The sequence below is a fragment of the Peromyscus maniculatus genome, chromosome 21 (genome assembly GCF_049852395.1).
Source record: "Peromyscus maniculatus bairdii isolate BWxNUB_F1_BW_parent chromosome 21, HU_Pman_BW_mat_3.1, whole genome shotgun sequence".
Taxonomy (NCBI): Eukaryota; Metazoa; Chordata; class Mammalia; order Rodentia; family Cricetidae; genus Peromyscus; species Peromyscus maniculatus.
The window spans coordinates 50,515,966-50,543,873 of NC_134872.1; the positions used below are offsets into that span (position 1 = coordinate 50,515,966).

The 27,908-nt window shown below is 41.8% G+C and overlaps 1 protein-coding gene across 7 annotated transcripts in view; it reads right to left on the minus strand.

Moving 5' to 3' along the window:
* Supt3h (SPT3 homolog, SAGA and STAGA complex component) overlaps positions 1–27,908 on the minus strand; it is a 353,629-nt gene that overhangs the window by 65,378 nt on the left and 260,343 nt on the right. For 4 of the 7 annotated variants that reach the window (XM_076557807.1, XM_076557811.1, XM_076557809.1 and 1 more), the window contains 5 exons: positions 16,627–16,702; positions 12,639–12,751; positions 11,431–11,538; positions 7,449–7,616; positions 146–281 (listed from right to left, as the gene is read on the minus strand). In XM_076557807.1, the coding sequence (XP_076413922.1) occupies positions 146–281; positions 7,449–7,616; positions 11,431–11,538; positions 12,639–12,751; positions 16,627–16,702 (601 nt within the window). The remainder of the gene's footprint in view (positions 1–145; positions 282–7,448; positions 7,617–11,430; positions 11,539–12,638; positions 12,752–16,626; positions 16,703–27,908) is intronic. The other 3 variants (XM_042266211.2, XM_042266210.2, XM_076557808.1) reach the window with 1 other exon arrangement.

The following is a 27,908-nucleotide window of genomic DNA, read 5'->3' on the forward strand; positions in this document are numbered from 1 at the left end:
CAAAAATGACTAACTTTTATTTCCCAAGAGAATTATGCTACTTTTATACAACAAAATTACAGCCACCACAAATTGCTTTCAACAATTCCATCGCTTCTTCATTTGACCACTTGAAAATCAAGATTCCTCCAGATTATAAATATACCTTTTATAACTCTGTTATTACGTACTGTGAACGGGGAAAGAGGGCCAATCCTGTGGCCGTAGCGCCGGATGGCTTCTCTGATGTGGCAGGGCTGGATGGCATCGCCGTGAGCCTCAACACCACAGGCCGCAGTGCTCTGGGACAGAAAAACACATAAATTGTTACTAAATCAAAAACACACAACACAACTACAGTGTATAAAATATGAAAATAAACCTTTATAAAATGGACCATTTTCCCCTTAGGATGCACATCCCTGCTGCCATATACTACATCTAAAGAGAAAGTTCCATTAACAAATCAAAGATGACTTTTCCATGACCCCGTCCGAGCAGACCCACCAAATGCAGTTTTTATGCCTTCAATATTTCACCCAAGCCTGCATGTCAGGTAGGAGCATACAGCCACTTGTGTGCTGGCAAAAAGTGTCATGGGGGCTTGTTGAAAGACCCACAGGAAGCTCTTTTCAAAAAAAACGTTTAAACGTTTATTATTATAAATGTTTCTTGGGAGATTCTTGGGCTTATTTTGAAATGACTTGAGTCATGAATTTAAAATGAAAAAATGTAAAATGGTCATATATTTGTCATATTGGGAACTGTCACAGAAGACCATTTAATTTGATTCCTAATATTTTAGGTGTCCCTGGGATAAAGTAAAATAAAACCTTCCTATTTTATCTCACGTATGAAAGGCATGTTTGAAAACACAAAAAAATACATGAAAGATTATGTGCAATGAGACTGTGAGTACAAACTCAACAAACTATATACATCCACATGTATGTATAACACATGTATATATGTGTATGTATGTATGTGTTGATACAATGAACTGTCCTAGTCAGGTCTGCAAGTTCAGCCTTGGGCCCAGAGACCTTGGGTCCAGATTAGAGCCCATTAGTTACCAGCTCTGTAAATATCGCTGGGCCTCAGATATCTTTTTTTTCCTGTAACTTAGGATAATAATTCTAAGTACTTCCCAGGCTGGCTGTGAAACTACATGAATTGAAATAGATAAGGCACTCAGAGTTATAGTGACATGCTATAATGCTATTACTGGGGTCACATTATTTAAGGGTCACCACGAACTTGATGCAGTAAGTCATCTGAAAGCACAGTAGGCACCAGATGTCAGCTCATCAACTGTACAGAATTAGAGAAAGAACTACCCAGTCTATATGCTATTGTAAATTGTGTTCTGGAACCCACTCACAGTCACCCAATTAGCGTCATTTGCTTTCCTGAGCCTACAATTACAAAAATGTTTTTGATAATTCTCACAAGTTTGACATCATGATTACTCATAGGGAACATGATTCTGTATGTAGAACCTCTGCAGATAACAGTTTGAGACAATCTTATCAAAATGAAAAGGCACAGCCTCTTTGACTCAGCAATTTTACCTTTAAGAATTTTCTTAATGACACATTTCATGATTACAAAATAAAATGTAGAAATATACACATGAATAGTTAATACACTACCATTTGGATTGACAACTAAATGCTTTCTAGTAGGACTGGGCAAATAAATTATGATACAGTCATTCAAAGAAACAGAAAAGATGACATGCATTTTAGGCCTTTCATATTCTTATGGTGTGATACCTAAGACACGAGTGTGAAAAAAAGACAAGGTATTCAATAACTCAGCACTGTGCTACTGCTTATTGAGAACAAAGCTTGAGCAGGGCAGTGGTGGTGCACTTCTTACACCTTTGATCCCAGCACTGGGGAAACAGGAGGATCTCTGAGTTCCCGGCCAGCCTGGCCTATAAAGCAAGGGCCACACAGAGAAATCCTGTCTCCAAACAAACCAAATGTTGTTTATCCATTTAAACATGGACCGTCTCTGTGAGGGTTCAGTGAATATAGTAACAGGGCTCTCACACAGGGCAAGTGGCTGGCTAAGACAGGGGTCAGAGGAAGACTTACTTTTCATTATGTTCTTCCCTGAACTTTGAAAACATACTTTTAGTCTATGTACAGATGAGTAGAACAATGAAAATTCCTACCAAACAAGAATAGCTGCTAGTTATCCAAGCTGAACTTAAAGGAAGACTTAAAACATAAAACAAACGGGCTCTTGATTATTTTGTTATAACAAGAGCTGAAATAAGCCAAATCAGAATTCACGGAGGAGCTCTCGACCTCTCCTGTGCCCACATCACATGGATTAAGTTATCTTAACCTTCACTTTGGCAGTGATGTAAAGGTATAAATTGTTTCTTTGAGTGCTTTCTCAATTCACACTCCATTTCATTTCACCCTTGGAAGGAATACATGTGAATAAAACACAGTCATCAGGTCCCCAGATGTAAGCACAGACTCTTCAGTGCGTCCGTCCGTCTTGCTCTGTGACTTACACACCTGCATTTACAGTTGATGCCCGTCAAGGGAGTAGCAGGATCCTCTCCACTTGTGGAAATGTATGTGAGTATTCAGCTGAATTTAGAATATACAGAGAAAACCTTCCAGTAGGAACTCAAGAGGAAGTGAAGTAGACACCGAGGTCAGTATCCTGTATGTGCAAAATGAAGTCCTAAGTGCTATGTACAATAATCCCCTACGGTACTCTCCTAAATTCACCGTTCTCTCCTTGCAAATTGTATTTAGTTTTCATGTCGTAACTCAAGGGGAAGACAGAACTTCCGCTAAGTTAGCCAACAGAGTTGATCCTATTTGTAGAAGGTTTTGCCCGGAATCCCTGAACTTTGCAAGGGCAATCCCACAGGACTACCTGGTCTGAATCTACCTGTCCTCTCCAGATTCCCACACTGGGATCTTAATGTCCAAGGGCTTTAGGAGGTGATACAGTTAGGAGCTAGAGCCCTCACTCTTACTCCCATGTGATGTTAGGTGACTCTACACAAGAAACCATATGCAGACATTCACTAACCAGTGAATTTGCCAGCACCTTAACTTTGGACTCCCTAGCCTTTGGAATATGAGAGACAAATTTCTCGTTTGTAAGCCACATAATTTATAGCATTTGACTCTAGCAGCGTGAATGGACTACGACAGAATAATAAATTAGAAATGACTCTGCTCGTTAACTAAAAAAAAGATTTGCTTATGTTTATTATATGTGTATGGGTGTTTTGCCCGCCTGTGTGTCTGTGCACCATACGCACGCAGTACCAGCAGAGGCCAGAAGGGGCGTCAGATCCCCTGGAACTGGAGTTAACAGAAGGCTGTTAGCTGCTATGTGCTGCTAAGGTTTGAGCCTGGTCCTCCCCAAGACCAGCCAGTGCTCTTACCACTGAGCCATCTCCAGCCCTCCTGATTGCTATTTATAAATATGGAGACAAGACACACTGGATCATGCATCGTTTTAAAAAACAAAGTTAACTTTACCTTTATAAAAGTTAAACACATACATTTTTGTGAGAATTCCATTCAATTTTCCATTTTGCCAAGTTCATACTCATCTGCCATTATTAGTAACTGCTGGCATTGACATGAATGGAGTTACAATGGGCACTTCTACATTTTCTTGGTTTGTCCACTGAGTTCAGTGAAAGAGAAGTTTGTAAGTTAAAAGTTTATATTCCTAGTAATTATTTTTTCATCTCAACAAATACCTTATGTCACTATCCAGTTCCTCACCAAGGTGCTTAGAATCTGTTCAAGTTAAAGATAAAGTCCACATTTAGAAATATCAATTTAGCTGGGAATCAAGCTACCTCAAGACCCAGCAATACCACTCTTGGGCATATACCCAAAAGATGCTCAATCATACCACAAGGACATTTTCTCAACTATGTTCAGCATTATTCAGAATAGCATGAACCTGGAAACAACCTAGATGCCCTTCAACTGAAAAATGGATAAAGAAAATGTGGTATATATACACAATGGAATACTACTTGGCAGAGAAAAACAATGACAGCATGAAATTTGCAGGCAAATGGATGGAACTAGAAAAAATCATCCTGAGTGAGGTAACCCAGACCCGGAAAGACAAACATGGTATGTATCACTCATAAATGGATAGTAGATATAAAGCTAGAGATAACAAAGCTACAATCCACAGCCCCAGAGAAGCTAGGTAATAAAGAGGACCCAAGAGGGACACGTGAATCACCCTGGGAAGAGGAAATAGATGAGATCTCCTGGGTAACCTCTGGGAAGGGGGTAAAGGGGAAGGGTTGGGGGATAGGAACATGAGGGATCAGGATGGCTGAATTGGGGGGGGGACAGGGAGAGAGAGAGAGAGAGCAATGAGAGAGATATCTTGATGGAGGGAGCCATTATAGAGTTAGGGAGAAACCTGGTGCTAGGGAAACTCCCAGGAACCCACAAGGATGACCTTAGCTATGACTCCTGGCAATAATGGAGAGGGTCCCTGAACTGGCCTTCTCCTGTAATCAGATTGGTGACTACCCTAATTGTCATCATAGAACCTTCATTCAATAACTGATGGAAGCAGATGCAGAGATCCACAGCTAAGCACTGGGCCGAACTCTAGGAGTCCAGTCGAAGAGAGGGAGGTGTAGCTAGAGTTTTTCTGCCTTGCCCACAGTTAGGACAAATCTTTGTCACCCGCCAGTCCCACAGCCGCTCAGACCCAACCAAGTAAACACAGAGACTTATATTGCTTACAAACTGTATGGCCGTGGCAGGCTTCTTGCTAACTGTTCTTAACGCTTAAATTAATCCATTTCCATAAATCTATACCTTGCCACGTGGCTGGTGGCTTACCGGCGTCTTCACATGCTGCTGGTCATGGCGGCGGCTGCAGTGTCTCTCCGCCTCAGCCTTCCGCTTCCCAGAATTCTCCTCTCTCCTTGTCCCACCTACTTCCTGCCTGGCCACTGGCCAATCAGTGTTTTATTTATTGACCAATCAGAGCAATTTGACATACAGACCGTCCCACAGCAGGGAGGAGGGATCACAGGAGCAAGGAGGAGGGGTTTAAGATCATGATGGGGAAAGCCACAGAGACAGCTGACCTGAGCTAGTGGATTCTCATGGACTCTGGACTGACAGCTGGGGAACATGCATGGGACAGAATTAGGCCCTCTGAATGTGGGTGACAGTTGTGTGGCTTGATCTGTTTGGGGGCTCCTGGCAGTGGGATAGGACTTATTCCTGGTGCATGAACTGGCCTTTGTTGAAGCCCATTCCCTACGGTGGGACACCTTGCTCAGCCTTGATGCAGGGGAGAAGGGCTTGGACCTGCCTCAACTTGGTATGCCAGACTTTTTTGCTTTCTAATACACAAACTTGGAGTGTATATTGGAGGCTTACTTATTTTATTTGTATTTTATCCACTGTTTTTACTGAAATGGCACTGTATGTTTTTATCACATGAGTTAATATAGTGAAATATACATTATGGAATGTTAAATGTAGCTTAAACAAATATGTTGCTTCATTATTATTATTATTATTATTATTATTATTATTATTATTGTTATTATTTTTTGGTGACCATGTAACTTTCGCATTTTACATTATTCAAGAATCTTTAACAATGCCAATTTGCTGTACAAACTGTTTCTTGAGATTTGTTCCTCTTATTTGATAGTTCCATATCCCTGAGAGAATACATTATTTTTCTGTGTAATAAATAGCACAATTATGCCACCATAACTGAAGTTTTCACTGAGAAAATGACAATACACACACACACACACACACACACACACACACACACACACACACACACGACTGACTATAGAAGGTGGTGTTTGGAAAGTGGTGTTTGGAAGAGAAATAATTAATGATCTTAAAATGAAAAATTTAGGAGAGATCAGATATATAGTGGAAGACCTGGACTGTGAAATACCCCAAATTTCATAGTTTGAATAAGAAGTGAAAAAATTTCCAAAATGTATGAAGAATTGTTTCATGTATGCACAATTATGAGGTTAATTACAGCTCATTTTCACATACTTTGGAAAGTATGCAGAGAAGTGTGCAGCACATGAAAACAATGATACACGTATGTTGATTTAAAATTTAAAATTTAACGAGGGAAGTCAGAAAACAGTGCAATGGCATAGTTTGAAAGACAAAACTATCAACCTAGAACTCCGTACTGAAATCTCTTTCAGGAATAAAAGAACAGACACTTTGAGACAAATGGAAACTCAACAAGCCATCACTAGCAATCTGGAGAAATAACAAAGCTGAGAAGTAACCCTACCTGGCTTTATGCTTTCCTGTAAAACTACGGTCATCAAGACAGGGAAACACCGACAGAACCTCACAGATGAGTCAGTGCAACAACTGGAAGATACCATTAAGCCGATCGACAGGTAAGTCACAAGCTGAGACAGTGTGTGTGAAGCAGCAGGCGGCCACAGACCTTACCTAGGATGTCTAGAGAACTCTTACAGACCGTTACCACCTTCTCCCTTCGCATATAACTCCCCACCAGTGAACATCCATTAGAAGGGGTCGAGTAAAGCAGTGACAAGAGCAGACAGAGATGGGGCAGGGGACAGAGGACCTGAAGGGTGGGGAAAGGGATGACCAGATGGACAGAACAGTGTTGGCACAGTAAAATGTCAACTGTATTGACAGACTGGCAAGTGCATGCCAACCAAGATTGTGGCTATAGTGTTCACGCTAGAATTCTCTTAACTTCTCCTTGTATAAAAGAAAAATATCAGTATCTTGTTTATGCACACTGTTGGAACACAGTCCAAGAATGGAGGTGTATGAGTGGATTGCTGAGTGCTTGTAAGAAAACTCCAAGAAACCAAGACGAGAGTCTTGTGACCTCTGTTTCTTTAAAAAAATGAATTGGTCTTAGATTGTGCTTTCATGCCCCTCCCAGGTGTAGTGGATAGGAGTGAGTTCACTTCAGATTATTCATTACAACTGGCTATTGTTTGTTTATATGCCTCTATGGAAAAACATGGTTTGCCGTGTGTGGTTTGCCCACCACATGTGGCTTGCCCTTGTGATTTTGATACTTTGCTCATGTGACTCCTCTTAACTCTCAGATATAAATTGTCTGATGCTTTGAATAAAGTTGGCTATTGCGTAAGACTAGTCCGCCTCATTTATTGGCACCATTCTGGCCCCCACCCCCACCCCCGCCCCCAGTCCTACTGCCTGGAGAGTGGTAAGCAGCACACAAAAGTTGTTTCAAGTCTGACTTGGTGTCATTGACTGTGGGGACACACAAGCTGGCTGCTTCTTAAGCTTTGAGCGGTGAGAAACACACACACAAAACCCCCCAAACCCAAAATATTTCTCTCCACTTTCTATCAAAAAAGAAAGAAAGGAAGGAAGGAAAAAACCCAAACACAAAACCAAACAACAACAACCACGAAAACCACCAACCTTTTTCCTCTTCCTCTGCTTGCTTTTAGTCGAGTCTTGTCCTGCACTCCCATTCCCCAGGGAGCCGGATGTGGCTCTCCCGGAATGCTGGGATCCAGAAGAGGGCGCTGTTGGTGTAGGAGGCGGTGTGTTCTCAGGAGAGTCTGGGCAGGACTTCAAACAGGACCCCTGCACAGAGACACCGGCTTTGAGATGAACCGACCAGACCTCCCGGCAATAGATTATCTTTACTGCCTTTTGTGTTTAATACCATTTATGCTTAAAATGGATTCTTATCGATTTCATAGAAATGGATGTCTTTTCCCTAAAGTTCTAGTCATGACAATTTTTATCTAATCATTTAGACAAAAATCAAAATTCTATATCCACTGCTTCTAACAAAATCTGTTACCTTTGTTGGATACCATGGAATTTTTGATGTATTTTAAATTTACAAGTCTTTAAAGGACTCAGACTGGACGGCTGTTAGACACTGTGTATGTCGGTGGCTACCCGCATTCCCCCACAGCTCAGAATCATCAGTTTAGGATCACCGAGTCTTCCAGTCTGTTCTAATGCAGTGTCCTCTCTCCTTCCTTAGTATTGCTCTTTTATTTATTTGGACTGCAATCCTGTTATTTATTTCATCTCAAATACTTGAAGAATTATATTCTCAGCATCCTCTTCTCCATGGCTAATTACTCTAACTTCCTGAGGCCAGTTATCACAGACATGCTTTTGAGTTCCTCCACAGCCCCCTTACCTCCTCTTCACACACGCTCATTGGGTGAATGGCATCCTGGAGGATAATGTTAGGAAACAGAGGTTCTTGCACTCGCAGATAAATGGGGAGGGGTACAGGTTTGGCCTGGCCCTACAGATAGCGAAGAGGTCGTCTAGGCTACTAACCACTTCCGTTTCCAGCCATCTGAGAAGAAAACTGGCTGTACATCTCTTCCTTTGAAGAGACAACATTTATGTTCAGCATTCCTGGTTTCCCGAGTGCTGAATGCAAGGACCTCTGTGCTCCCAACAGGATGGTGCTGAAACGCCAGGACAACACATTTTCTTGTCAATAACAATACTGGCTTCTAAGAAATTGACAGGTATTCAAGATATCTAAGTCATTTTCCTAGATAGTTGTACCCACCCTGCCTTCATTCTAGAAATCATACTAACCCTGTGCTCTGTGGATCAAACGTTCTCTATAATATAGTAAAAGAAATGATGTTAGATTTTGCAGGCCCCTTGCTGAAATTCTGGTACTGGTCTCAACAGTACTTCCTCGATCACACTGTCTGGAGAAACCACCAAACAAGAGACAGTAAAGCTAGTTTTGGTTGAGTATTCTTTGCCCCAAATGCTTAGGGTAAGTTTTGTTTCAGATTTCAGATTTTTAAAAAACTATTTTGGAATATCTATACAGCTCCAAGGGATCATGTCCACATGTGTGTAAACCATATGCTGAAAAAAGATCTAGAAAATGTAGCTATTACCATCGCTGTTACATTTGCTAGTCTAGTGTCAGGAACCCAAGCTTAACCAGATTGGTTCCTTATGTGGCTAGTGTTTAAGGATGATGCCCCCTCAGATAAGACAAACCCAATCAACCTGGTGACTGATTATAACACATTGGCACTGATGTCAGGATCTTCTAAAACATCTCCGAATTCATCATCCTTCAGCTAAGATCCTGCTAGTCTGATAACTTGCAGTAGTCTGGAACACTATACAACCCCAGGCTTTACATTCTTTTTTAAATGCAACTTCCTATTAGTTCTCTTTAATGAGGTTTTAGTTTCAATAGTTATCCACTTCCACCCTTGTACAATTGTTCTTTTGCTGCCTCTGAGGTCCAGAATGTTCTTTCTCTCCAGTTTCCATACCTTCAACACTTTGCTGTCCACATGCATGCACACATGAGATTTAGTTTAATTCTCTAGGTGGTTCATTTGGAAGTCAGTATGATACACTAACTTGGCTTCTGTGCTTGTTTACGTATTTGCTTGTTTGTTTTACAAATCCTGCAGTCTCCCTGAACCGGGCACTATCATTCTCCAGATGCCTCTCTGGCCCATATTTGGCACACTCCTTCATGCTGGCTGCTGATTTGCAAGGCTGATGAGTGAGAATTCTGCCTTAGCATGTGTTTTATCAGATAATGAAGGGCAGGAAGGGAGACAGTCTTTATGAATGTCTACTTTGACTACCAGACACAGGGGAGAGTAGGTGGAGCCAGGCCAGGAAAAAGCTTCAAGCTGACACTGACAGTCTCTCAGGATGCTCTCTGAGACTTCGGCTTCCACCTCCCAGAGAGCCCAGGAAACCCAGTACACATAGGACATTTTTTTGAACTGCTCTTCAGCTGGGAAAAGCGCCTGTGGTTATTGAGTAGTTGCCCAGGGCGGCTCGGCCACCCTGGAGAACCAAGAAAGAGGGATGGGGATGTTGGGGGTGTTTTCTGAGACTTGCAAGCAATCACTTGAATGCTAAGGAAAAACTAGGTTGTTATGTTCACAGTAAATTTCCTCAATTAGAAATGTTACAACAAATTTGTCTGATGTTAATGGAAAGCACACCATACACATACTCATAAAGCATCAAAGACATTGCAAAGGGTACTCTTTGACATCATAATTGGGGTTTGAAACATAAAGAAAATAAAGAGTGTTTAATCAACTAAGTAAGCTTTAGGAACTTTTAAAGCATGGTGACTGATAATGATGTATGACCTTTTTAATGGGCATAAACATTTCAATCCCTACTTGGATTTCAAGCCAATCTGATTCTCCAAGGGCTATGAAGAAAAGTTGAGTTGACTTCTGGCTTGTTACTAAGATGCTACATGAGCAGATATCACGGTATATGTTCTACCCATTGTTGGGAAAATATGTAACATGGGGTCGGTCCATGGTGAGTCCACAGACTAATACAATGGCTTTAGGTGCTCTCTGAACAACCCAAATTACCCTAAAAAATGTGTACCTGGAATGGGATTTATAGTTTTCTCAAAAACTATACCATCCTCATCCAGATAGTAACAGGAAGTAGATGTGTGTTATTAAGTGGGCTTTGCCGTGTTCAGGTTATGCATTTCAGCCAGCTTGATCTAAACTCACTTTATAAGTACAGAATCAGATGTGAACCTAATCTGTCCTCATTCCTCTCTATGGTTATTAGAGTGAACGATATGATACTGCTGTTTTTGTTATTAAGAAACTCTAATACTGGCAAATGTATTCAACATGTTCTGTTTCATTTCTGGTTTTCAGGCACATTGTGCTAGCAGAGAAGATTTTAGAAACTGAAGTGGTGCACCGTTATGCAAAAGGTCACACATGCGGAGGCTTCCCAGCTCCTACAGAAGAGGTCCTAGCAGCACAAACTGAGGATAAATGGAGCCAGGCCAATATAAATTATTGTTGACATAAATCAGTAAATGAAATGGAAGGCTATGAATAAATGTTAGGAATTATTACATGATAATAATCCCCCCTCCAGCTCACTCCAGGGTCTCTTGATTTCTTGCATGCTAAGCAAAAATTGTACCATTGACCTCAACTCTCATCATTTGAGCTACAAAGAAATAGTTTTCTCCATCATCATGTAATGATATAGACCAGTTATTCACTTCACAAATCTCAAAGTGGGACAGGTTCTACAATCAGTTGTCTGTCACGGAAGGGCTAGGAAAGACAAGTATTCTTTAAAAAGAATTCTTTTTTAATTTATTAAATTTAATTATTTAATTTAATTTATTCTTTAAAGAAAAACAGTATTCTTTAAAAATCAAAATGGGGCCAAAGGGTGAAAAAGTCCTAACAACAAGGAGGTCCTCTGGGCTTGGCATAACAAATGGTCAATTAGTATTTGTGCAAATGGGCAGCGTATTAAGATTTTCTAAGCAAAGGCTACACACTCCTATACAATGTTTCCCAAAGGAAAACTAACGGAGACAGGCAACAAATACACAGATGTGTTCCCCCGACTCTCTGCTACTCACCTCAGCAGAGCTGTGGTACTGAATGAAGGTTGCGGAGATGGCATGGCTGAAGGGATCCCCTGCCTTGGATACCATATCCTGCCTCACGAGAAGAGCCAGGTCCACTAACTGAAGAACAGAGCAACAAATAGGAAGTGACACAGCTGGAAAGAACCATTAATGCCACAGAAGAGGCAACCAGCAACACATTCAGAACGTGTTGATGATTACTGATATTAATACAGCCATCCATTTTGGACATGGCGCACAGCCTCTCAATGACTGGTGACTGGACCAATTCACAATCACAAATTACATGTTTGATTTTCTAACTTCATTTTGTTATCAACAAGGGAACCTTTTAAATAGTCATTTCTGGACTATCAGCCCTGGGACTCCAGGCTAGTCTAGGAGTTTCCATTCCCAAAACAGGCTAACAAGAGGCTGATCCTGTGGCTTGGACACCATACCCAGGGGACCACACCTGGAATGCCATGATCCTACACCCACATATCTCCAGAGATAAAATAGTCACAGACTTTGACAGTCACTTGTTTCAAAGATGAGAAACAAGCTCTTAAATAAGTCTGTGGAGGATGTAAGACTTCAACACTGAGAAAAATTGGGCATTCCATATACAGTTAGGATAAAGTTAAAGGAACAGACATTTTAAGTACATTTTTTTTTTGTTAACTCATCAAGAATTTCGTACATGCCAACAATGTATTTAGCTCATATTCACTCCCAACTCTTCTAATTCCTCCCAGATCTACCCCCATCCTCCTCTTCTTTTTGGTTTTAATAACTCCGGCTCATTTTGTGCTGACTATATACTCCTGGGGGCAGGGCCGCCCACTGGAGCATGTTAACCCAACTGGAGATACAACCTTAAAGAAAACTGGTTCTCCCTCCCTTAGAAGTCATCACTGTCAAAAGCTCCTCAGGTAGGGGTGGGGCATGTGAGCTGAAATGCAGACTAGAAAGTCTGTGCAGGTCTAGAAACAGTATTCTTTAAAAAACCAAAATAACAGCAAAACAAAACCTTACAGCACCCCCGCCCCCAGAACTAGTGATACAAAGAAACATAATCGAGCTAAATTCTAGAATATGATGTGTTTCAGAAGAAAAATGATGCTGTTCTTATTCCAGTAGCAGGTGGAATAAGACTGACCATGAACCCAGGGAGGAGAAATCAGCAGGAGCAGTTGATTGGCAGTTCAGACTCTTACCTGTGCTACCGTTTCATACGCTAAATATGCCAGGATTTCCATAGCTATGACATTGGGCTTTATCTCCATGCTGCCACAGTCCAGCCAATCTCGAAATTTGGAAGCTTTTTTGGCTATTAATTAAAACAAAAGTGAAAAGTTTTACTTTTTAATGTGCTTTAACCTTCACATGACTGTCAGAAATTGGAAATACTTCTCCTGAAACTGCATAGGAGACATAACATTCATAGAAACAATGTTTGGGAAAGCTCTCTTAACATCTACATTTCTTTTAGTCTCAAGCAATCGCAGGTGGGAACCGTGGTTAAGAAGCAATACCCTGGTTGCAGGAGTCCCTCAGGCACTCGGATCTCCCGTCTCTCTAGGGCGGACGGCCCGGTACATCACACTCTCACCTCAGGCCTCTCGATGGTGGAGAACATGATTCACCTTTTCTCCACTGTACTGCTCACAGTGCTCTACAGTATGTTACCATTGGCCAGAGTCTTAGTTATTATCACAGAAAAGCTGCTTTCTCCATGCAACTTTATTCTTGGGGAAATAAAATTCTGGAAGAAAAAGCTGTTATGAAGGAATACAGAGAAAGAAACTGCATTTCCAATCCTCAAAATGTGCCTACTACTAAAAGAGGCTCAAAATTGTGAATTGAGAATGAAACAAACCATTGCTGGCCTGAGATAACCTGTACTTACGTCTTTGCTGACTACAGAGATGTTAAAATCCTTAGGCCTGACTCTCCAAACCAAACTTACTGCAGCCTGCCCTCACGGCCTCACAACCGAGCTGGCCTGGAGTCTAGTCCCTTGTATCCTGTCGTCTGCTCTCCTACGACTCCTCTTCAGTCACAGCAATCCTGACCAACTGGGCCAGGTAGACTTCTCACATCATTTATGGAAGTAACCATACATATTTCATGTATGCATAGATTTCTCAGACCAGAGTTCTTTGTTGTTGGCAGAGAATATGCCTGAAGTTCCTGAATACCTAATTGTATCATGTCGATATGGAACCAAGCAGTACACAGACCTTTCATTAAATACCTGTTATTGGCCTGGTGGTGGTGTCCTATGCCTTTAATCCCAGCACTCGGTAGGCAGAGGCAGGAGGATCTCTGAGATCGAGTCTAGCCTCGTCTACAGAGTGAATTTCAGGACATCCAAGGCTACACAGAGAAACTTTGTCTTGAAAAACTAAAACCAAACAACAAAACAAAACAAAACCCCCAAACAAACAAAACCCAACATTGCAATTGTCCCAGTGCTAAGCAGAGCTGAATTTAGCACAGAGCCTTCCATAGACATTACTAATTTATCTAGTAATTTAGAGGGAAAAGGTGGGTAGTAAAAATTGATCACATCTGTAGGGGAATCTTAAAAAACCCACTGATTATCCTTTTGACTACTCTGGCCTTCCTGGTCTGTAAAAGTCTCAACTCAAAGCCTGCTGTTTGGCTCTAGTCAGAATCTCATGCATTCCACATACAGGAGTTTTCTTTAAATAAATCACAGAAGACACGAGGTCCTGCTATTGAAGCACATGTCCAAAGCTGTCAAATGTGGCAGAGTTATGATAATCCCCTTAAAGCTATCTCTCTACAGTAACCAGTCTTCACATACTCTGACAGGCAACATTCCATCTACTCAGCAAGCTGCAGTGGCTCACAGACGCTTGCTCAACATCTGTGGAATACTGCTGAAGTCCAAGTTAAGAGGCAGCTATCTGGAAGATCAGTGACGTGGACCTTATTCCCCCATTTCCTCGGACAGAACACAGAAGCACATGAGACTGCTCTAAGCAATTGATTTTTAAGATAAGCAAAGGATCATTATTAGTTTTCAGCAACATCTCCACCCTGAGTGAGAGAATTTTAGCAGTGTCTTTGTAAGACTCAGAATATAAAAATCTAAGTACCCACTGTATTCCCAGAAAATAAAATACCTGGTGCTAACATACTTACCATATCTATTTCTATAACAAATTCAAAAATGATCAAATATATATATATATTTAATAATATATATATTTAATATATATATAAATATATTTAATCATACACACACATATCTTGTTTGTTTGGTTTTTTGAGATGTGTGTGTGTGTGTGTGTGTGTGTGTGTGTGTGTGTGTATGTGTGTGCAATAGCCTTGGCTGCCCTGGAACTAACTTTGTAGATCAGGCTGGCCTCGAACTCAGAGATTCTCTTGCCTCTGCCTCCTGAGTGCTGGGATAAAAAGGCATGTGCTACCACCGTCCAACAAAAATATATTTGTTTAGTGAAATTCTGTGGTCCAGTCTTTATAACTTTTTAATATCTGTCTGTGTGGGGTATGTGAGTCATGTGTACAGGTGCCACAGTGTGTATGTGATCCCAGGGCCTGCCATGAACAGATACTTAAGAAGGCACATGGCAGGTCCCGGTTCCCATGTCCTGGTAATTCATCAGAAGACTGTAAGGTGCTCAGTGCCCTGCCTGCGCAGGGCTGGTTTCTGGATGTGCTGGGATGAGCTTTCTCAGCTTTGGTATTTCTGTCATAGAAGACAGGTTCTTCCACCCAGGGCTCATAATGAAGCTCCCATGGATACTATATGAGCAAATATTTTTAATGCCAAAATCCTTTCTCCCTACAGAAAAGAAAATTATGCATAATATATTGCTTAATCTGTAATTTTATCAGAAGGAGAAAACATTAAATTTCATCTGCTACAGTTTTTTTGTGCTCAATACAGCGACAGAAAAGAAATAACAAAATCTAATTCCCAATGAGAGATGCGTGACCAGACTAAGGCCATCAGTTCAGTGTGCGGCAGCACTCCACTTCTTCTTGTGAAGTCAGTTTAAAATATGACTCAAAAAATAGTTCAACTGCACTAAATGCTACTTTATGAGCTGGAGATTTATGCTTATAAAATACTTGAATGCCGTATTTAAACCCCAAAATTACCATACAAAACCCTCTCATTTGCTGAAATTGCCATGATCTGAAGTGTCATTTACTTAATGCTTCACAGATGTCTGATGCCAAGTTGTTAGTCAGATTGGAAAATACATTTTGTTAGGAAACAACATCTTCCCAACCATGTTTTCTTATATTTTACTGATGTGCATGGGGCAGCGCTGCTTGAAATGTGTCATCTATTTGCACCTCATGATCTGAAATGCTGCTCTCATTTTCTTTTTCCAAATCAAGCACTGGTTATCGTGACCACACAATTGCTTTTCATTTACAGACATCATCATTTCTGTAACTTCTCAGAGGAGGGTCATGAGCAACTTGGTCTTATTTGTAAAAGGACTTTTCATCGCACTTTCTCTCTGACCTTTCCCCAAGAACCTTAGTCACCACTGGGCTGTGGGGAGACAATCTAACCCACTGTTAGGGTCTTCAGCACTTTCGGGACTGCCGTCCAGTGACGGGAAGACACCGACTTCACTGCTGTCACTCCTGTGGCTAGAGCACTGACTCACAGCTCTGGCCAGCACTAAGCGCATGCTACAGTAGGAGGTTAAGGACAAAATGAAACACACTACTGAGATGTTACTTTGTGGTAACATGAGTGTGCATAAAGGGGAGGTTGGGGTTTATAATTAATACTGGGAGCTTTTAAATGTCATGACTATTAATGTTCACTATGGACCAGTATGGTCAGCAATACTGTACTTCAGTAAACATGACTAAGAAACAAGAAACCGAAGTAAGAATAGTAAGAAAAAAGTAGCTGTTCTGATTAGAGGTCATATGAATAATTCCATGGCTGTCTGTGTATGCACATGCTCTCAAATCTCCTAACATGATTGATTGTATAACAGTTGAACAGAGCAAAATCTTCAGGCTCCCCCAGGGCAGATGCTGTTTCTGTAACAATTCTAAGGATGCATCATATATTGAAGACATCGGTTTCTAGAGAACAGAGAGCATGTCACAGTCTAGGGTATCTGTAACACAGTTCCTCCCTCATACACCCGTAAGTGAAGTTAAATGTGTACTCACAGAAACTTAGCTGTCGGCTTTCACAGAATTCTGCATATTGAGCTGAATCCATAGTTCGAGTCTGTCTTTCTGCTCTCTAATGGACAAAAAATAATAATAATAAATAATAATAATAACAAAACCAAGTTTTTAAAGAAAATAGACTCTTAGCATTTATTCCCAGAGTAGAAACTTAGGCTTCATTTACTATGCTTCACACCTTAATCTAAGAAAGCAGTTATGGATGGTGACAGACATGTACTATTTTGCATAACCATGACAAGCGTTTGCAGCTGAACTGGGGCTGGAGCCATGCCTCCATGGTAAAAAGTGTACTGCTCTTCCGGAGGACCTCAGTTTGGTTCCCAGCACACACATCTGGTAGCTCACAACCACCTGTAACTCCAGCTACCAAGGATCTGAGGCACTCTTCTGGTCTCCATTGGCATTGTATTCATGCACACGCACTTGTATGTACACACACGTACACACACATACACACACGCACACACACAATTGAAAATAAAAGACAGATTACGAAGTAAAAAATAGCAGTTGTAAGTGTCTTTCTTTTGGAAATAAAGCTTACAGTCATTTCTGCTCCTTTGTTATTGAAGCTAAAACTCAAGGACTTGATTACTTAGCCAATACACAGCCCGTTTCTGTTTATCCCATCCTTTTAAAACAAAAGCAGACTTTGCAGGGAGGACAGAGCAGACATCAAAACCATAGGGACCGCTCCTTGTCCGTCTGCTTTACAGTTGTGATGTGGCAATGCTAAACCAGGAGTCAAGGCCTGAAATCCATAGATCCCCCTCAGAACACAGCGCCAGAGTTAACAAAGTCAATCTTCTCCATTACAAAGAAAATAAGGAGAAAGGTAAACACAACACAACTCCTTTAATCTGAGTCTCTGGATGATTCACTGCTTGGGCTGGCTGCATTCGTGGCTTTTTTGATTCAGTCCAGCAAATGTTTGCTCCTACACTGTCTCACAGAGGTAGCATAATTATACTTCACCCATGGTTTGGTGGCAAAGGCTACGACCGCTTCCGCTTCCTTGGTAAGGGGAGCAGGTTGGGATGAGGCAGCCTGGTGCTTCTTGGAAGGGACGTCTGACCAGTAAAGGGAAAAAATTCCCTGAGATTTACATTTTTTTCTGCAGTGGAAGGACTTTCTGCAAATATTCTTTCTCATAGCTGTGGGTGCACTCAAGAATGATGTTTGTAATGGCCACATTACTTTTTTTTTTCTTGTCTGATTTGAGCTGAATAATCAGTACCCAGGTTTGTTACCGGATGTCCTGTTCAGCACAGAAAAGACAGAAGAGGTGCAGTGAGGAAAAAGTGACACCTAGGGGTGGGGTTCCTGGAGAGCGTTGTTCTTCTTGACTCCTTCCTTCTTCCCCTCTTCTCTTCACCTCCTGACTTCCCCCTTTCTTCCTTTCTTTCCTTCCTTTCTCTCCAACTAAATAGCCTCACAAACATGTGAACACAAATCCAGACTTCTCTTGATTATCTACCTGCTTGGCTCAAGTGTCACTTCTGAGCATACACAAGCAAGTATTATACACAGGCAGTATGCGTGCGCGCACGCGCGCGCACACACACACACACACACACACACACACACACACACACACACGCCTACAGGTGATTTAGTTCCTCATATCTATCTATTTATTTGTGTACAGCCAACAGCTTTGGGTGTTGGTCCTCAGGCATCTCCCCTCTTTCGTTTTGGACAGCATCCCTGGGACCCTCCTCACTCACACAGTCCAGGCTGGCCTGTTGCTCTCCCCCACCCTCCCACCCTCCCCTTGCTGGAATCACACGCTACCAGGCCCGGCGTTGTACTTGATTTGAACGAAGGTCCTCAGGCTTGGGTAGCAGCAGTCTACCAAGCGAGCCACCCCCTAGCCTGGCCTCTTGTTTTAACGTGGCTGATATGACTCAATAACTACTTGCTTATGGAAAATCAAAAGCAAACTAGTGAGAATGTTTAGGTTATGAACAAGGCCAGTGGGTTACTGATGTGTTCATTTAAGAAATCCCCGCCTGGTGGCGTATACCTTTAATCCCAGCACTGGGAGGCAGAGGAAGGCAGATCTCTGTGAGTTCGAGGCCAGCCTGGTGAACAGAGTGAGTTCTAGGACAGCCAAGGCTGTTACACAGGGAAACCCTGTCTCAAAAAACAGAATCTCCACACTGATAACCCTGCATCATTCTTATGTACTTATGTAGATGTGTGCATGCGTGTTTGTATGATTATAGTGAGAACTCAGGGGTGTGTGCGTGTACGCACACGTGCCGCACGATTATAATGAGAACCTCTAGGTCTGAATATCTAGATCCTAGAAAAATACCTGACACATAGTAAATAAGCAATGAACCAACGCCACCATTTTATTCACCAGGGCAGGTAACACAGCCAGCTCTCAGTACTATGACTCCCACACTATGTGCTGCCCTGAAAGCAGCCACCACATTCCCCAACACAGGACTAGACCGAAAGCACTTAGACAAAGACACACTGTCTTAAAGGAGCTCCTAATACCTTCCTTCTGCTGAGTTGGGCAATCAAGATTTGGCTTCCTTAGTACACATGCTAAGATAGTTGGTGTGTCTGCAATTAGGAGTTTTAGCCTTTTAAAGTGAGGAGAACTTACCCTGAGAGAATAAGGTTGCCAGGGTGGCCAGCTTTAATTAAATGAAGTGTGTGGCAGTTGGGAGACTTTGTCCTGCAAAGCCTATCATCTGAGGGCATTTTAAAGAGACTTGCGACACGTGAAGGCACCCTGGACACCCTCGCCAGTGCCTCTTCCTTCTGGGCTGTTCCTCTCAGTTCTTTTCAGTTCCTTTAGCACAGAAGCAGCACCCTTTGATCTGAGCAGCATCAGGAAGCTGGCCCTAGGGCACTCACAGGAAGAAGCCATTTACCCTGTGCCTAGCACACAGGAAACACTCAGTGCAGGGTGGCTGATTGCAGTAAAGATTTATTGGCATGGTGTGTTAGAGCTACTGGCAGCTTAAAGTGCATCCTTTTCAAGCCTCTTCATTTTAAAGATAAGGAAACTGAGGTTAGAAGAGATGCCATTTGCCCGAAGCCTGTGTATTTATATTACAAAAGCTTATTCTAGACGATACTACATTTTTTTACTCTAATGTCCTTGTGGGATGATCTATGACCAGGAATTTTAAGAATTATGACCAAATTGTATGAATTCCAGTCAGAGTAAGAAGACTTGAGAATGAAGTTCTACTTAAAAGAATCCAGAGACTGTCTATATATTAAATAACCATGGCTCCTGTCTTCCGTGGTGCCGCAATTCCACTCCCTGCCGCTTCCCTTCGGACGCCAGTACATTCTACCGTGAACACTAACGGGCCTTTTCTAACCGGGGTACTGAATACCGCCTGGGAAAAGAACTCCCCAGCTTTGTATACTGACGTGGCTTAATGACAATGTCTTCTCTACACAGAAAACACAACCTCTGAGATAAAAAGTGAAGTCAAGAGAGTCACAGCAGAGAGTCACAGCTGGAAGTGAGGTCAGGCTCCTAAGAGCCGGCCCAGGCTCACAGGTGTCCCAGAAAGGGGCCTGTGTGCACTGTGAGAACCATGGCTGGAAGTGTGCTCCCTTCATGTTCTGGCTTCTTCTGAACCAAACGTCAAACTGCAAGCTTAATTTGAAAAGTGTCTCTCTAAAAGGGAGTTCTCAAGTTTAACTGATTATTCAATATGATCATGAAAGTGGAATTTAAAAAAAGCCTGTTTTGCCTGGGTATGCTCCCACATGCCTGTGATCCCAGTGCTTGTGAGGCTGAGGCAGGAGAATCACAAATTTGAGTAGTGTAAGATCCCTCTCTCAAAAAACTAAGTAAGCAACTACCCAGTCCTCACCAGAGCAAAGCAAACCAAACCTTCATGTTTTTAGAATATTAGAGGCACAAATCCCCGAAGTGAGCATCGATGAACAATGGTCGCTGGCTCGGATTACCAGTTCTCCACATGGGCATGCTCATGTTACACAATGCTCTTTTTAGCTCAGATAGCCACAAGAGCACAAGGCCATCTGCAGATGACTCAAGCTCTGTATCCTCAAGGCCAGTTCCACAAATGGCCCAATTTCCTTGGGTATCAAACAACATTCAGATCTCCAGCATTCAGAAAAATGTACACCATACTTTTCCTCCAATTAAAGCTTGTGGTATTATTATATAACAAAATAAGAGCCTATTTGGAAAGCACTGTTTTTCAAGTTACTATTGCTCGAGTCTTCTAAGCATCTGATTTTACACACACACACACACACACACACACACATACACACACACACACACACACACACAATGTATGTATATGGTAATAGGGAATGGTTATGTTAGTAGCCACCCATTTCACTACCAAGAAGTTTCAGCCCATCCTGTTTATCGTAATCTGAAAGGCAGATTCCCATGCCAGATGGGGTCATTCTCTGGATCCTACCTAAGTGCAAAGAGGAAAGCAAGTATCTGCATCCCAGTGGTACTATGTAGAACTTGGTTGTGGTTTTGTTCACCCAAGTATCTTGAACATCACGGACCCTCAGTACTTCAGGCCAGGTTGCCTTTGAAGAGCACCTTTAGCAGCAACAGTCGCTGCTTGCCACAGCCTAAGCATCTGGGTGACTTATGTGGCACACAGCTCTATTCATGTTCTCCATGTGCTTTCACCGAAGCATGTGCTGTCAGATCTCCTGGAAGCTTCTCAACACACATGACATCTATTTTTCTTGAATAACTCAGAATCACAGAACATAACTTTCAAACACAAATAAAAGTTTATCTGTTGTTGTTTCTTTCTCAAAAACATACATTTCTAAAAAACTCTTATATTGATTACTCTTAGAACCTTCACAACTGAAAGTGAAGCCCCTTCTGAATGGAAAAGTATCATCTTCATGGTAATGCCCCTTACACTGGATCAGAACCAGAAGACGAACTTGAAAACCCCAACTGGAGTGGCTGGTGGTAGTACTGAACACGACAACACATGGGACAATCTGGGTGTCAATCTGTGTGTTCACTCTATGTGTGCAGAAGGACACAGCAGTAAGCATGCCCAATGAAGAAACGCCTCCTACACCAGTTTGTAAGGTAATGTCTGACAGGCAGGCATGTTTGTCTCAGGAGCTGCAGAGAAACCTCAGAACTCTAGTATGTGTGTGCACTCTCATGCGTGTGCACACACACACGTACACACACACATTCTGCCTGCTGCATCAGTCTGTAATTGAGTAGGTTACCTACCACATCAAGCGAGACTCCCTTAGACACATGGCAAGAGTTCCCCTTTTACTTCACAGAACACTCATCTTTTTGCACTAGGTGGCTGATTCTATCCACAGGTCTTTCCTCTCACAGCCTATTCTGGGAACAACTACTTTATAGAAAAACAAAAAACAAAAAAGGCCCTGGTTTATGGAAAGACCCTCCTTCATCCATAGACTCTGTTCACAGCTCTGCCTTGTAAACTAAAACAAGTACCCAGTGGACACCATATCAATTCAAGTTCAAATGGCTACACACCACCCCTCCCAATACAGACCTGCTCTGGCCCCAGGCCATCCTACCTAGGCACACACTGTTCTTGAATTAGAACCAGAAAAAAAGTTTTCTTTTTGTTTTTTGTTTGTTTATATTTTTTGAATCAGTGTCTTCCATGTAGATAATGCTAACCTAGAACATCTGTCTGTGCCTCTAGGGTGCAGGGATTACAGTTATGTCCTGCCATATCCAGTAATAAAAGTAATTAAACAAAAATAACGTAAATAAATAGATAAAATAAATAAATAAGAACAAGATTTTTAGAAGAAAATCTTTCCTTTTGAGCTAATTTTGCTTGACTTACAGAAGTCATAAGACACACACACACACACACACACACACACACACACACACACACACTTATGGTAACACTCAGGGAAACAATTCATAGTTTTGAAAGCTATAGTCCTGAACCAGAGGTTGACTCACTTGAGCCACAGTTTTCATAGCCTAATAAACTACAGTGCACTTCCTATTTCATGACCTGTTTAAAACAAACAACAAAAACAACAATGTGATCTAGTGATTAATTTTTTTCACCCAGAATGGCTTTTATAATATAGCAATTTGATATGTAAAAGGCTTTAAGAAGGAGTTAGAGCACCCTATAAAGGTTCCTGAAGGAACGGCTGTGGACTCCAGGGCTTCCAGAGATCTAGAAGGACTTCTGTATGAGAGCACATGAGTGATTCCATACAGAGAACAACCACCGACTGAGAAAACACACAAGTGTGTCTGTAACATTAGTCACAGCAGCAGAGCTGCTTCAGTGGGATTTTCTTTTTCCATTTCGGTCTGTACCTTTGGACCAAAAACCATTAATTCATGTGACTAAAGGAATTTTTATCTTTTCTGTGTAGTTTCAGATATGAAGAATGGTCATAAATTAGTTTCATAATGAAAAACACAGTCTTAAAAATTAAAAGGATATATTTGAAATGCCTGTTTAAGGTTTTTCATTTGAATTTATTAGGCTAGTAGCAGGAAAAATTAAATACACAGTAAAATAATTTTTTGGGGATAAAATGTCCTCTCTAATGAGAGGTTATTGTTAAAAAACAAACAAACAAACAAACAACAACTTAAGTCCACCCATACTTGTTCGTAAATCCATGTTTAGTGTTAGTATTAATTTTTATTACTGCTCCTGAAGTTGTAACATGATGTGGAATACTCAAGTTGACAAAAAAAAAAAAAATTGTTCATATGTTTGTCTAACCCAGCTCTTTAAAGAAATGACAGGAGAGTAGCCCCTTTTCCGAATGAGGACACTGTAACATCTATGTGTCTTTTCCTTTTTCAGGTGTGGGGGGGGTGTGTTTATCAAAAAGATGACTCCTGCCGGGCGGTGGTGGCACACGCCTTTAATCCTAGCACTTGGGAGGCAGAGCCAGGTGGATCTCTGTGAGTTCGAGGCCAGCCTGGTCTACAGAGTGAGTTCCAGGAGAGGCGCAAAGCTACACACAGAGAAACCCTGTCTCGAAAAACAAAAAAAAACCAAAAAAACAAAAAACAAACAAACAAAAAAAAAAAAAGATGACTCCTGGCTAAGTTATGGGAGAGGTCTTTTCTGGTAATACTCCCGAAGGCTCTCAGAGGTTTCCAGACTACCGCATGGGCTGTCATGGCTAGCTCTGGGGAGGCAAACATGCAAGGAACATCCTTAGGTATTTTGGTCTCTGTAGGGAAAACATTAGCTTGCTGCTGGACGTGTGCATATAGACTACTGCATGGAACCCGGCTCAGGCCGCCTTTTTAAGCGGTGTTGCTCTTTCCAGGCTGGGTTGATAGAGAACAGATTCTCCCACAGAAGCGTGTGCACACCCAGGTGAGTTGGGCATTCCTGCTGTAGTCGGAAAGGCTGATACTTTCAGACCTTAGGAAGAGGAGGCAGCGTCAGTTCAGCACGGTCCCAGCACACTCCTCACTAAAACAGGGGGCTATCAGACAACCTAGCAGTAAATCTGAATACATGCTTTAAACACTCAAACAGAGGGCCAGGCACCATGGCTCATAAATGTGAGGCCAGCCTGGGCTCTACAGTGAGTCTCATGCCAACCTGGTCTACAGAATAAGACCCTGTCTCACAAAACAAAACACACACATAATGCAACACACAAATAATGACAACAAAAACAAAGCAAATTCCCAAAGCCAAAAAAGAAAACATCTTCCAGCCCTTTCCCCACTACATGATCAAAAAGAGAGAAACTATAAACAGAGTACTAACAACGTCTATTACATTAGGAGCCACTGAAGGAAGGAAGTCTCCAGCATGGGCACTCTTCCCCGGACACTGTCTTACAGAGGAGATAGAGGCGGACCAAGTTCAACTGTTCATTCACCCACGGGACCACTCTCAGCAGTTCCGAGCTACACGTTCCCTCCTCACCATCAGCTGAGCTGTTGACATGAGTCAGAGATGTGCGAACTGAGCCAGCTGTGGGCACGAGTCAGCACAAAACAAAAGGGGAAAATGATTTTCTGAAACGTCAGACTGAGTCACAGAAACTAAGAGAAAACGACAGTTTTCACCAAACATGACTACCGTGAGAACAGAGCAGTAAGCACAAGAATCAAAAGTACTTTTGTGTCAAATTTAATACAGAAACATTCTCAAATATTTAAGAGGAAAAGCACAAATCTTCATATGATCAGAAAAATCAGTACTTTTAATACTACTTTTAAACACTTATCTTAAATCTATTTATATATTTCAAAACACTTGTGTGTGTGTGTGTGTGTGTGTGTGTGTGTGTGTGTGTGTGTTCCTGTATGTGCACATAAGTGTGTAGAGGTTCAGGGAGATAACCTTTAGTGTTTCTTCCTCAGACACTATCTACCATTTTCTTTTCTTCTTCGAGACAGGGAGCTCACCTACAAGGCGAGGCTGGCAGAAAGCCCCAGGGATTCTCCCGTCTTCGCCCTCTCAGCACTGGGAATAAAAAATACCCCTCTTTTTATGTGGGCTCTGGGGATAAAACTTAGGTGCTCCTGTTTGCAAGGCAGGAACATTGCCAATTAAGCTGTCTCCTCAGATCCCAGGACAGCTGTCAGAATGCAAGAGTCATGCTTGGATAACAGGGAGCGGAAAGCCTTTGGATGAGTCTTCCAGGACGGGTGTTCTGAAGAAGCCCTGGCTGGCTTTAGAGCCATTCTAGGTCTTTCCAGAAGCCGGAGCACAATGATGGCCGCTGAGGCTTCAAAGAATGTAGAACAGCAAAATCCTCTGGAATCATAAATGCAAAACCTGTAATTATGGTTATTTAACAAAATGGGTTCTGTTAAGATATCTGATGATGAAATCCCCATTCTCTTAGATGTCCGTGCCCAAATTTTATTCTACTTTTACTTCTGAGTAAATGTATTATAACTGTTATTTGATTAAATGTCAGTGGCCATTAGGCCCAGCTCTTAGGTAAGAGGGCTTAACCACGGCATGCCCAGAGGGTGTGGAATGGATTACAGTGAGACATGAAGAAAGGAGGATTGTTTTAGTAACTTGGCAACAGTGAGGCAACATTTCACCTTAAATAAAGTAACCACAAAAGCTTTAAAGAAACAAGAACAACTCTGGGAGGAAAGGAAGAGGTGATCAGAGGTGGGAAGAGGGGCGAAGTCAAATGAGAAGGGTCACAGCACACAGAACAGCAGCTGAGTTTGATTCAAAGTCATGTCCACCCTCTCCATGACCGCGCCAGCAAGGAGGTCAGCCATTATCATTTCTCCTCCACACTCGAGAGCACTCCTCTCTCCCTCCTCTCTCTGGCTTTCAATACAAAACCATTTGAAATAATTTTAGATTTATAGAAAAACTATAAAAATAGTCTAGAATTCTTGCACACTTCTCACCCAGCACCACTACCCCAACTATGCTGTATTAGTTACTTTTCTATTGCTGTGATAAAAACATCAGAACCAAGAGCTAATTAAGGAAGGAACAGTTTATTTTGGCCCGGGGGCTAGAGTCCATAACAGTGGGAAGGGCAGGGCGGGCTGGCGGGAGAAGGAGCTGGCTGCACCTCCTTTGCACAAAGGAGGCAGAGAGCGAGCACTGGAAGAGGCAAGGCTAACTGCAAAGCCCGCCCCTAGAGATGGACTTCCTCCAGCAAGGCTCCACCTCCTGAAGGTTCTGGAACCTTTCTAACCAGTGTCACTAATGGGAGATAAATGTTCAATTACCCGAGTCTATGGGGCATATTTCTCTTCAACCACCACACACCTTAGCTGATCTTCTAAGGTACGCAGGGTAAAATATGTTTAGTGCTTACATGAGAGTTTCTTTTTATCAAGACATATTACTAGAAAGCATTAATTCCCACTGCATAACCAGTGATCAGGCTACTAGGCTACCAGCTCTTAGAATATTCCTTGTTCAGCTAAGATATTCTCTATCTGATCAACCAAAATCACCCAGAACCCATGGAAATTGATATTCCCTGTTGCAACTGTCAAGGCTTAAAAGACTTGCAACAATCTTAGAAAATCACATCTGAAATTTTCTTTAGTGGCCCTAATAAGAAACTGGGTTCTATTTTTGCAGAATGGGAAACCTTCAATTCTGAGCAACATGTAGTTTTAATAAGACCTAGAAATGTGATATAAATGAGCATATAGTTTAATAAAAGATGGAGAATTGATGTGTGACTCTCTCTACACCCACCCACACACACAGAGTCATGGACTAAAACTACAGATTACACTTTCTGAGTAATTTTCTGAAGGGAAGGTAAAACTGTTAGGTACTGGAGTAACTTGACGTCACACTGTAAGTTGTCTTTTGGGTCCCGCACTCTGAAATGAGGACCATCTACTGATTCACACCAGGCACCCACATGCAGTGAAGTGAGCATGCCCTATCACTTTGCATACTCTCCTTTGCATAGTGTTCTCTAGAGGAGGTAGAAAAAAATGTAGCCCAGATGGTACTTATTTTCTCTAGCACAGATTTTAATTTCACAAGTAGCAGGGTGGATATTTTGATTAACAAAAAAAACCAATAAAAATAAAGACCTAAAATCAAATCCTTTCCTCTCTTTTCTTCTGGAACTTAAGAGGCAGGAAACTCAGTAATAAATACTGAACGATTTCTTCAACCTTTTGATGTCACTGCGTCTTCAGAAACAAAACTTCTCAAATTAACATCTCTCAGGCAGAGACACATTAAGACATTAACACTTGTCCTGTGGTTATGATTATTCTTTGAAAATCAGAGCCCACGACAAAGTATTCCTTCAGCATAAAAACAGACTTAATTTGTCAATTATCTGAGAAAGCATTACCTAAATGGGGATGTGGTGGGGAATCAATGTCCTGGGTAAAGGATGATGTGGGGCTTGGGAATGGGCAGTGAGAGAAGATGTGGAAAGCTCCAGGGGCTGCCATGGGCCCTGTTTACAGCTTCCTCCACACAGCAGGCATGATGACATTGCATGGCAGCTAAGAAGTATCTGCTCCTGGATGCCAGCACAGAAAAGCATGTTTCACAACTCGACACCCCATGAGTTCATGTCCCTGAATCAATTAGAAATGGACAGTATGAGAGAGACACCCTTGTGTCAGGCCACATGGAGTTTAATCACTGTTAGGCATTTGGGAACCATTTACCTTCTCCAACTGCATGTTTTTTTTTATTTTTAAAATTAGACTATGTCTACCTTAAATTATGACTTATATTCCAGTAGTAGGTATATTCTTAACTTACCAAGATAGGGTT